Source organism: Epinephelus fuscoguttatus, linkage group LG17 (genome assembly GCF_011397635.1).
Source record: "Epinephelus fuscoguttatus linkage group LG17, E.fuscoguttatus.final_Chr_v1".
NCBI classification, from domain to species: domain Eukaryota; kingdom Metazoa; phylum Chordata; class Actinopteri; order Perciformes; family Serranidae; genus Epinephelus; species Epinephelus fuscoguttatus.
In genome coordinates, this window is record NC_064768.1 from 37,295,010 (window position 1) to 37,307,771 (window position 12,762).

At 41.0% G+C, this 12,762-nt stretch overlaps 2 protein-coding genes across 3 annotated transcripts in view; one reads left to right on the plus strand and one right to left on the minus strand.

The window, feature by feature from the left end:
- Positions 1-12,762, plus strand: part of fam135b (family with sequence similarity 135 member B) — a 675,785-nt gene that overhangs the window by 352,217 nt on the left and 310,806 nt on the right. The window lies entirely within an intron of this gene.
- The window catches only part of khdrbs3 (KH domain containing, RNA binding, signal transduction associated 3), a 176,240-nt gene that overhangs the window by 94,777 nt on the left and 68,701 nt on the right, over positions 1-12,762 (minus strand). For both annotated transcript variants that reach the window (XR_007451470.1, XM_049602111.1), the window contains exon 2: positions 6,639-6,757. Coding sequence is in view for 1 of the 2 variants with exons in the window: in XM_049602111.1 (XP_049458068.1) it covers positions 6,639-6,757 (119 nt within the window). In the remaining variant the exon portion in view is untranslated. The remainder of the gene's footprint in view (positions 1-6,638; positions 6,758-12,762) is intronic.

Sequence of the window (12,762 nt, forward strand, 5' to 3'; positions counted from 1 at the left end):
GTCTAATTTCGGAAATTTCTGCAGGTCTGTGAACGCATCGCAGGCAGAACTCCACAGCACTTTGTGGGGTTTTAAGTCTTGGGGTGGATAATTGATCAGTCAATCCAATCACAGCTGATCAGATCAGTGGATGAGAGGAGCAGCTGTTTGTGACCCAATGCGCTGAAGCTTCACTTTCACAGCATCTAAAGTTCTGCTGCTCCGTCCGTGGAGCAAATAATAACTGAACAGTATATTCCTACAGCGCACCTCATGAACAGTCCAGCTCCTGAAACAGAAAATCTAAACATGGCGGCACATTTATTTAATCCTGGTGGTGTGCCACAAATAAAGGTTGGAAACCCTGGTGTGTTGGGAGCAATGATTTGCCCAAACATCACACCAGACATCAACAAATTCCAATCACGGACATCCAGAGTTACGACTCTCAAAACTGGACGTATCGCACAATTAAATATGACTTTCTTGTAAACAAACATGGCGGATGACATGCAGGAAGAACTTGCTGTTGCACTACTTTTTACAGGAAAGGAAAACAATTGTACACATTACAGCACAAAGCTGGAGGTGAGTATTTCTTTAAAACCCTCTATCTGCCAGTATGTTGGCAATCCTTGGGGTTACCCTCTCACAGCAGGATACTGGATGTTAATTCATTTAAAACTTGTGATTTAAATGAACCAAGGCTACCATACAAGGTGCCACCTGCTACTCGGTTTTTAACACACTCACACACTGATGGATCAGCCATCAGGAGCACTTGTGGGGGTCAGTACCTTGCTCAAAGACACCTCGACACGCAGACTGGAGGAGCCAGAGATTGAACTGCTGATCTTCTAATATGTGGACGACCCGCTCTACCTTCTGAGCTACAGCCGCCCATGATTTTAAATCCGTGCGACCACAATGCACCTCTGAGCAGATTGTGGGATGTGAAACACTCTTAACATCACTCAAACCACAGGAAAATCTGCAAGAGGATCTCTAGAACCATCAAAAAAAAATAGGGCTTGAGTCCGGCCAGGGACCTTTGCAACATCTCTGTCTCTCTCTTTTCCTGTTAAATGCAAAAAACATTCACAAAGGAACTGGTCAAGTTTGAACCCCAAAGATATTAATACATACTGCTAAAATAAGGGTAAATAATAATGATCTGGATTACTGACTGAGCAAAGTGGGCCACTGCCGCAGGCCCTCAGGTCCTAGACGGGCCCCTACAAGCCCCTACTGGGCCATTTGTGGCAATCTCATTTATTGTGATTTAGTCTGAGAGTACGGTAAAAAGCAAAAGCTAAAGCAAAATTTCAACTAGCTAACGTGGTGCCTTAATCAGGTTACTCCTGTATTACATGATCTCTTACCTCTGCCTGATGGAAATTACTCATATACATTTATGTGCGACTATTTTGTCTGACATTTTGATGGGAAATGTAATTGCTGCTTGGATTATGTTTTTTTCCAGCAGCTCATTTTTCCCCGGGCTGTGGAGCAGGCTAATCCAGGCATGGGTACCATTTCTTACATCTTGTTCTCATCCACTTTCTTGAGCCACTTCAGACGGTATTACAGACAATAGAGTGACATGATGTAATGATATTTGTTTGGAGCTATTTTAAGTTCCTGACTATTTAAAAAGAGATCATGCAGATTTGCTTCGTATTTGTTCGACTAATGCCAGTAAATGTCACAGAGAAGTCTTAATCTGGACATCTGAACACATCGCAAGCCAGTCGATGTGTTTGCACAGGCACACACATACACACGGGCGCACACACACCTCCTCCTCCTCATGTGGACAATCCTCCAAATATACCAGTCTTACTGAACACATAGCTGTAATCCCTGCTGTTTATCAGAAATCAAAATCCGTCTGACTCCTACTGTGATTGATGCTTTGGGGTTTTGCTAATGCTTTAGTTATCACGAGGGATTATGGGACTTACAAAAACCTGCCTGGGCTCCTGTACTGGTACATGTCATTAAACTGTGTGAGAGGATTGTGCTGCTGCTGTCTATAATCACCAGAATAAAAACTGATGTGTTTAATCACAGGTTGTCTCCCGCTGCTCTGCTGTGCTGTCCGCTGCACCCAAAATAAATACAAATAAAATACAAAAAAAAAGAGGAAATGAGTGAAAACACACAAAAACAGAATTTACTTTGTTGCACCAGCTAAAATAAAAAAAGTCATGTGGATTATTAGACAGACAGCAGACACAAGGAGAGCAAGGATGTATGATTAATCACACTTAACTTGAAGGGGGTGCAGGTTGGTGCTGGTGGAGGTGGTCGGGGGGGGCACATCTAAGATCTTTTCATCATTTGCTGAATGTAATACTGCGAGCCTGGCGAAAGGTGTGCTCACAGAGAGCCGGCGCACAGTGATTGTGCTGAGGACAGCAGGACAGGAACGACAGCAGAAGGATAAATCACCGCTCCCAGTGCAGAGAAAAGCCACAGTCTGAACTGGAAATAAACCAGTGGGACTCCTTACGCCTCGCTAATGGCCTGCGGTGCTTTCTGCCAAAAGATGCTCTCTGAGAGAGGGCCCACAGATCCGGCAAATGTACAGATGAGCGCTGATAATGCATCCTTGTTCAAAAGGTGGTGTATTTTTAGCTCCTGAGTAGGTGTGACACTGTGTGTCATGCTGGTTAAATCATGATTTAAAACTCTATTTCTGTAGCCAAGGCTTCGATTCAGTCTAGTCTTTTTCTAAAAGAAAAAAAAAAATTAAAAAATGTGTGAGCATCTATGAGACATTACTGCAGAGCTTCCACTACAGTGCTGAGTGTCCATTACACAACAGAACGACACCATACAACACTATGATATCATCTCTCTTGCCAATATCATAGAAAGTGGCAAAATTCATCAGTGTTGGGTATTAAAAATCACGGCTGAGGAACAGCTCCATTTCATCACAGAGACTCAGCAGCCTGGAACTCTTCGCGTGGCGTCCTTGCCCGCTTCATTTTGATAAAAAGCTATGTTTGCCGAGGATGGATTTAACCTCTCTGCACATGCTGCTAAATGGCTATTTGGAAAATGTCTGTGCCACTTCAATGCCAGAAGCCAAAAGGTGATGCTCGCAGCTCAGGAGCAAAACCCATTCAAGTCACAACGATCACTCTTGCCATTGCTACCTGTCAGATAGAACAAATTGAATTTGTCTTCCTTCGGTGGCTTGTTGGAGCTCTAAACAGCGTATTAGTGGCTCTACTTATCAAAGCTGTCAAAGCAAATCTGTTTAGCTGTGAACCTGGGAGACTTAGATCAGCCCCCAGATGACACTTCATACATATACACAGCCCTCAGGGCTCACCAAAAATGAATGTCAGCTCTTCATCAGAATGCATGTCAATACCTGGTGAGAAGAATGACTCTCAGCGTTAATGCACAATCATCCAGTGAGCTTTGATTGGGTGATTAGCAGCTGGTTTTAAAGTTCAAAACATTTGAGATTCACATAACTGTTGTCATTTTAATTCCTTTTAATGAGTGTAACTGAGTTCTGGAGCAGGTCCTTTAACTATATGATGAAGGTGGCCTCACGATGCTAACACTATCCACTTACAATGCATGATGGAGAATATGACTGAAACTTTAAAAATACAGTGTCTACCTGCATTCATAGCAGCCCAGCAACCCAACAATGTACTTAACCCTCATGCCAATAATACACTACAAGACTTTGAAAATACTTTTAATAAGGTCTGACACAATCTCACATCTAAACACAGTATGAGTTTTTAGTCACACATTATAAGATTTTGCAGAGACCTCACAGGATCTCACAGGGTCACTAATAGATTCCTTTGAGATCATTTCCCATCCTGCTCCTGGTGGAAAACATTACACCAAACTCTCTTTAAAGGGGAACTAATGTTTTTTTTTTCAACCTGGGCCCTATTTTCCGATCTACTTTTGTCTAAATGAGTGATAGGATGTTCAATATGTGACATTTCTCCAGTACGAAGCTAGGGCTGACCTGCCTGCAGCCCGTGAGCGCGCGCTACATTAAATATAGGGCACTCAGACAGCGTCAAACAACGTCAAAATACGTCCACTAAAAGTGCATTTTTTTTTCACACAGATAGGCTCGGATTGTTAGTATAATTATCTGACATTATAACAGAAAGGAGAAATGAACATCTGTGTTTGCCTTTAGCTGGATTCAGACATGTTCCTCTGCCTGTTGCTGCTCCCTCTCTCTCCTCGTCCGCTCTTCAGTTTCAATGAGCTCTGCATCCGTGTACATCCATGTACTTGGACGCAAAATCGGGTAAAACTTCAGACATGTTTGTTGTAGCAAGTCAAAACACTCACTCAGAGAGTGAAAGTCTGGCTCTGAAATCTCACGTCTCGAGAGATTTGAGTTGTTGCAGGAAGTTACCGCTGGAGTGACCTTACAAACGCGAGGAGTTACTCTGTTGGGAGTAGTCATGGCTGAATTTTTACCCGATTTTGACCAACTGGATCTGGATCAGCCATTTGAATTTGATGAGCGCCTGTATTTATTTGAACACGGACGTACACGGACGCAGAGCTCATTGAAACTGAAGAGCGGACGAGGAGAGAGAGGGAGCAGCAACAGGCAGAGGAACATGTCTGAATCCAGCTAAAGGTAAACACAGACGTTCATTTCTCCTTTCCGTTATGTTGTCGGATAATTATACTAACAATCCGAGCCTATCTGCGAGAAAAAAATGTACTTTTAGTGGACGTATTTTCACGTTGTTTGACGCTGTCTGAGTGCCCTATTATTTAATATAGCGCATGCTCACGGGCTGCAGGCAGGTCAGCCCTAGCTTCATACTGGAGAAATGTCAAATACTGAACATCCTATTACTCATTTAGACAAAAGTAGATCGGAAAATAGGGCCCAGGTTGAAATAAACATTAGTTTCCCTTTAACTCTGCGTATTTTTGTGACACGGTGTACGTCCCAGGATGCAAGACAAATTTCAGAATTTTTTTTTCATACAATAAAGTGAAGTCAAATCTATGGCTGCAACTAACTATATTTTCATTACTGACTAAAAAGATAAAAGGCTCAAAACAATTTCCTAGAGTCCAAAGAGACGTCTTCAGTTTGACTCTTATGTCCAACCAAAGATCCAAAACACAAAGACTGTTCAGTTATGATTTTAAATGACAAAAATAAGCGGCAAATCTTCACATTTAAGAAGCTGAAAGCAGCAAATGTTTCACATTTTTGCTTGAAAAATGAAACAAATAACTGATTAGCAAATTAGTTGAGGATTCATTTTCATGCGATCCACTACTTGTGGCAGCTCTAATAAATTCACACCCGCAAAACAATTCACATCCCCACGAGCTTCAGCTGTGCTTCTTGCTGCTTAGCAAATGTTAGCATGCTAACACAGTAAGCAAAAACGGTGAGCAAGGTAAAGATTATCTGCCATGAATCAGCACAGTAGCATTTCCATTATGAGCATGTTAGCACAGTGATGTTAGATGCATCCCTCTTCATCAGTTCCCAGCGCTCACAAGTTTTAATGTTCGTTTAGAATAATTGTCACTGAAAAGAGTGTTCACTGAGGATGTGTTTGTCAGATCTGACTTTTTGCACCCTACATGTTAAACTGTCAGTTACTGTGCATGTTGTTAAAATTTCAGTGATATTGAGCGGTAAAGCATGTTGTGGGGAAACTAAACCTAAATGCACCTCTGGAGCTTTATTGGCTCAGTGTGTGACTCCTGTGCTGTGCTTCCTCCCTGCTGTCCTCTCTGTTCACATACTGCAGGTTAGCGCTGTCCTTCCCCCCCGAGCGCTGAGGTGAAAACTTGAGTGATGTTCCCGTCTAAGAGCGGCCCCTCTCACTTTTACACCAGCCTCCCCATCGTGCTCCCAGCGGGACATCCCTGTCATGCACCGAGCGCGAGGCTCCAATAAACGCTGATGCCGGTGAAGGCTCCTCATGGTGGGCGAGGCTGAAGTGCTCTCAAATGTGGCAACAGTGTTATCACTCAGAACCACCTCATGTGGAGGTCATCGTGAAGCTGCCTGTCTAGGACTCTGTACACGTGACTTATGTGCTGCACTGCCATTGTACTCTCAACCCTACTGGCTATTAATTTTTACAAAATATAAAAAAATCTAGAACTTGAAAAAGACCTAGAAGTGCATGTACCTACCAAATATCATAGGAAATCCAGCGCACTCAAGAAAAATGAAATCCACTGTGAGATAATTCCTTTGAATCATATATTCATAAATATTCATTGACAAATTAATATACCCAGACATCAAAGCGTCATTGACCAAGGTCAGTGTAATAGCGAGGTGTGTGTATGAGGGAGGGGAGTGTGAATTACACTTGTAACATCTCAAAAGCTTAAACAATCCTTCAGACAGGAAGTAACACCCCGAATATAGTTCTACCCCAGATCTGTCAGCCGATGCTCTGCCTGCACGCCGTCCTCCAGATGTGTTACATCTAATAACATAAAGCATCAACAAAAAGTGTCAAGTGGCTCTTGTAAGGAATCTAAATCAAAACCAGAGCTACTGTAGTTGGCTTCATTATCTATAAATATCACAATCTAAGATTCTCGATCTGTGCACGTCACATTCCTGGAGAAGTCTCTGGTGGTGGTGCTACAACACTTACTTTAGGAAACTGCTTGACTGGTATCAAAACTTTCTGGCCCAGTTTCATGTTCTTGTTGATGACGACGTCAATGAACTTCTCCTCTTCCTTCCCCTCGTCTTTCTGAATTTTTTCAATCTCTGCAAAGAAGGGAGAAGAAGAGTAAAGAGCCAGTGTTGACAAGCAGGACATGCGCAAGACTGTGAAATGAACATTCTTGTCCTGTTTTATGGAAAAGTTCCACATTTTGGGAATACACTTATTCCCCTTTTTACCAAGAGAGAAATAAAAAGATGAATAACACACATGTCAAAACAACACTTTTTACATCAACCCAGCACTGTGTTGCAGTTTCTTCTGCTGTAGAGCATTTTGCCAGATACAGTTGGTGTGCACAGATTTGTCTCTGTACAGGCCAAATGGTACCAAGCATGGCAACCCCAAAGCTGCACACAGTCACTGCACTCAGCTGTTGTTCACCAAGAAATATTCCAGCATGTAACGCCATCTTAATGGACAGTTCACCCCTCAAATCAAAATTACACGTCTTCCCCTTATCTGCAGTGTGATCTATCAGTGTAGATTTTTCTGGTGTGAGTTGCAGAGTGTTGGAGGTATCGGCCGTAGAGATGTCTGCCTTCTCTTGAATATAATGGAACTAGATCATACAAGGCTTGTGGTGCTCAAAGGGCCAAAAAAATATATTTAAAAAACTCAACAGCAATGTCTCTTTCCCCAAAACATGACCCAGTTACTCAAGATAATCCACAGACCTTGTTGTGAGCAGTTTCATTTTCTTCCTATCAAACCACACCCACTAACTGTATCATCACCCAGAAGGAAGTGTGCATCTACTCATGGACGAGAGGCTCGCGCTAATGACAGCACAAGATGTAAACATTAATGGCTACCTCATCGGCTGAGCTGTAACGTTAGCTCAGTGGTGCTAGGTGAGCTAGCAGCAGATGCACACTTCTCTCTGCATGGTGATACAGTTGGCGGGTGTAGTTCCATAAAAAGAAAATAGTTCATACATGAAACTGCTCACAACTGAGGCTGTGGCTGTGACTGGGTCATGATTTTGACAAAGAGACCTTGCTGTTAAATTTCTGAATTTTCTTTTCATGGCCAAGTGCCATCTACTTCCATAATAAATCAAATTACTTTTAACTACCATGCCTGGTATTTTAGTACTCTAAGTATTTTAGTATTTTATTAGTGATTTTATCAGTGAAGTGGTGCATTGAACAAGTACTATGTTGTCTTTCTGGTTGCATGTTGTTGTGGCTGTTAAAAAAAAAAATTAATAAATTTAAATTAATTTCCTGGAAAGGATCAATAAAGTTGATTTGATTTTGATTTGATTCGATTATACTGGAGAGAAGGCCGACATCTCTACATCCAACACTCGCCAGCTCACACCAAAACAGTCTAGATTAATAAATAGCACCACAGGTAAGAGGAAAAATATTTGTTTTGATTTCAGGGTGAATTGTCCCTCTAACCCATAACCTGATTTTACATTCTTGCAAGGGTAAGACAAGATATTAGATGTTAATAAGTGACCTTTAGAGGTGTTATTTTTTTTTAACTTTTAACAGAGCTAGGGTTGCTCTTCCTCTCTGCTTCTAATCTTTATGCTAAGCTATGCTAGCCATGTGCCAGATCAGGCTTTTTACTGAACTAGAGCTGAAACAACTGCTTGATTAATCAATTGACAGAAGTAGCTGGCATTCATTTTCAATATTAAGTTGATAAGAAATTGTAATAAAAAAAAAAAAAAAAATTTCTAGGAAAAATTTCCAAACATTTTTGTGTCCAACTTGTCAGATGTGAGAATTTGCTGCAGGTGTTCAATCATTGTAAACTGACGTTTGGCTGGACAGACAAAAAAAAATCATTTCAAAAACTGAATGAATCGTAAAGTCACGGAGAAAAGAAATCAACAGATTAATAATGAAAAAACATATGTATTAGTTGAAGCCCTAAAATTAACACAAAGATATGAAATTAGTATCAGTCCTCTCATTTTACATTCAGAAGAAAAGCACGTAAGCAGATTTCCCAAAATGTTGACATATTGCTTTCATTTGATTTAATCTGCTCGTCCATAGAATTAAAGGAAAAAATCCAAAGGCCCCATAAAAATATCCCCAGATGTCTTCAAATAGAATAATATGAAAAAACAAATGTATTTAATCAAATGGTACCATTATTGTTTGATTAAATGACTTTTATTAACCAATTATTTTCATCACTGTTGATTAATTTTCTCTTAAGTGACATGTAATTTTCCCCAAGCAGTCGTCTGTAGATTTGTTCAACACTTTAAAGCCTTGTAAACAGACGATGCTAGATCACTTCAGCGTCACTCATTTCTCATACTAACTGAATGTCCAACATCATAGTATTTTTTAATTTGAGCAGAGATACCAATTTACTTCTACAGAAAAAAAAGAAGATGGAGAGGACATTGAAGTTTGCACCTCCAGGCTACCAAAAACATTGGCTGTCACGCTTCTTCTTATGGGAGAGGTGGACTTTGATGTATTTGGAGATGTAACCTTGAACGTTTAATCAGATGGATAACATCTGTGTTTCAGTGCCAGGAAAATGGTTTCGCAGAGAGGGCAGCCGAGAGGTGCGGGGAGGCTACGACAAAGACTCCAGGCTAAAAGCCCAGCAGGGGACAGGGTGAGGCAGAGGGCGAACTCCATCACAGATTTATTTCTCCTGTTCTAAAACATACTTTAATGGGGAAAAAAATATGATTAAAACAGAGAAGGTATCGTGCTTTACCTTTACGGTTCAGGTTTTAATAGAGATATTTGATGTGATGGTGATTAGATTCAGATAAAATGAGCTCTGTTTCAATCTGAAAACATGATAAACTCAAACATGTTCAAAGACAAACCCAAATTTACCGCATACCCATTTTTCAATTACGCCGGGTCAGAATGAGCCTCACATATCAGCACTGCAAAACGATAAACCCAACAGTGATTTCCCAACAAAGCTCTGCAGCAATACATTTGCAGAATGTAATTAAAACCTTTGATATGAGTTTTAACGAGGATAAAAGAAGTATCAGTGAGATGGAGATATCTTTAAGCTTCAGTTTATCCCAAGGGGGGCAGAGAGTGCACATGAGGAAAAGACAACATTAATATTAATGCATCGCCTAGCAGCATGCCAAGACGGAGTTTCCTCCTTCACCAGGCGTTGTCCTCAAAACATTCAGGCTCTGATATATTGGGAGATTGTGACTGAGGTTGTGTTTCAACTGCAAATTGTTCAATGTTTTTATTTTTAAAGCTTACAGCAATTTTTTTTTTCATCTTGCCCGCAAAGAAAATGTTGCATTTCAAGTCCAAATAAGCCCCGCCAGTACACGGCAATCAATCAGCAGGTGGAAGAAGCAGCCAAACTGCAGCTTCAAATAAGCTCGCCCTCTGAACACGGCAACGCAGAATCAGCTGGAGTGAATTAACTCAAAGATCTTGGTTGTGCCGCAGTTTATGAGGGAGAAGATGTGGTCATGTGAAGTGAGAACCACCTCCATCTCCGAGTCGTTGCCAAGTGTTCAAAGGAAAGAGATTTAAACATGCATCACTGACATACGCACAATGCGCCTGTTGTTTTTTTTACCCTTCCTGCTCTATGAGACTCCTCTCCTCCAACTGCAAATGGAAAGTGAATAGCGTGTTGTAATTTGGCCGTTTGAGAGGCACAACGCATACCTTTATTGAATCAGTGCCGTAGACTCCTGGAGCTCATTGAAAAATATCACTAGGTGTCTCTTTCTTGATTGTTACGGCTGCTGTCTTTTATGTGAGTACACACCTTCCATTCAGCAGCACTGCTGGAATGTGCTGTGTGAAGAATGAGAGAAGTTCAGCGGGTTGACAGAGCTTTTAAAGTCGATGTGTCTCGGCTGCTCTGAGACCCAAATGGAACAAATCAATGAAATATTCAATATCGAAGATTTCCTTAAGATATGATGTTTGACTCCACGTGCTCTTGGGGAGCCACTTGGCCTATATATTGTTGCATATGTATGAATATTCATGTCCCCTGATGAGGGCTGTTATGGCTGTGACATGTTGGTTATTCTTGTTGCTCAAGAGCTGCAGGATTTTCATTCCTTTGCTTCATTGCATTTTAAATTATTTGGTTTCCAAGGTTCCAAAATTAAGGTTTGATATTACCCATGGCCCCTGACCACAAAGAGTTACTCTGTGGCCACCAAATATCGCCTGTGGCCACTAAGTTTTATCAGGCATCTCTAAATAAACGAGCCTGCATGTCTGAATGACTTTACCTGTTTAAATAAAGGTTAAATAAATGAATAAAATACCTACACTATGATCCTTCACCAAAGCAACGTCACAATTCTATAAACATACTCATTCATCTGCACCTGGTAGTTAAATTTTCCAGCCCGTCAGAGGGCTTTACAGCATATGACATCACTCTGTCCTTCCCTCACAGTGGATAAGGAAAAACTTCCCCGATACCAGTATCAGAAATGCCTCCGATACTGATTAAAATGCAGTATCAGGTATCGGCAAGTACAGCCTATGACCAATCCGATACCACGTAATGCCTCATGTTACGCATACGCATGCTACAGACAAACGAAATTGTAACGGAGCAGAGTTTAAAAAGCATTCTACTGCAGCCTTTAAAATGTCTTTTTTACCAACTTGTGTGGCTGCACTTTAACCGTAAGTTGAGAAATACAACAATTCATATCCCACCCATTTACGCGTTGATATCAGATCGGTATTCGGTATCGGCAGATATGTAAGGTTCAGGGTGGTATCGGTACATCTCTACTAAAAAACAGTTCAACGTTCTACAAAAACAACAAACAGTACTCCTCACCAGCTAGCCAAGGCTTGAAACTAACGCCATCCTGTCGTCCCGATGATGGGACAGTGAACTGCCATTAAACGTGGCAACAGTAAAGTTTACAGTAAATACATATAACGTTTATTCAAGTATTTCAGCTGGGTACAGTTTGGAGGCAACGTTAAAAGAACTTTAAGCTTGTTATCCTTGAAAACTGTATACCTACTGTAAGATTAAAGTATAAGTCTGAGTTATTACAACATGGGTATTATTTTCCTAGTTTTGGTCATCATTTGGAACTAGCAGAGTGGGGAGTTTTGGAGAAACTGGAGCAATGGGCGTTTGTTTTACTGTCGATGAAATGGGCTTACAGAACATAAGACATTTTTTGGAGTAAAAGGGCTTCAGAACTTTGGGCTGAAGGAACAATGTCGGTATCAGTTTGTTGTGGCCTTTTAACAGCTTGCTGCCGCTTTGTTAGCTCATGCTAACTGGGCAGACGTTGACTGTGATGGCAGCAACAGAAAGTCTGCTGATCTGGCAGTGAGTCAGGACAGTCCCATATGAGACCCCTGATGCAAAAAGGATTAAATGCAGTTATCATTTACATAGAAACATATCCATACTACTTGGCACTGGGAAATTTTGGTCAATACCTTAGAGGTACTGAACACCAATACCCTGACCGAGCACTCAGTCACCAGAGAGTGGCCAGTGGGACAAACTGTAAGCAAGGCTGATTGGTGGCACCATATCCAGCTCTCATTGCGCTTGGCCCAAACAACTATGGTACATAAACAAGGTCAACAAAAAGTTTGGGTATAAAATTTACTCTGCAATTTACTCAGTGAGAATAATTTTATCTTTATTATAATTTATAATAGAAATAAAGGGATCAGTATGCTTCCAACAAGGTGCTTGTTGGATGACAGTCCTACAGTTATCCCCAGGTTTCTGACAAACATGTCTGATCAAGTTTCCAAAGCTCTGCAATTTACTCAGTGAGAATAATTTTATCTTTATTATAATTTATAATAGAAATAAAGGGATCAGTATGCTTCCAACAAGGTGCTTGTTGGATGACAGTCCTACAGTTATCCCCAGCTAATGCAATGATTGGCTAGAAGTGCAAAAGTGGTTTTGAACTTCTCTCTCAAGTTTTGTTTCTTATTCCTCACACACCCTCTCCAATAACTTTTCATGTGTGAAACTGAGTGCACCATTATGACTGTCTTTGAGCAGGGACAGTTGAAAAGTGTGTGCCTTTTTGCCCCATTTGTGTGATTCATTG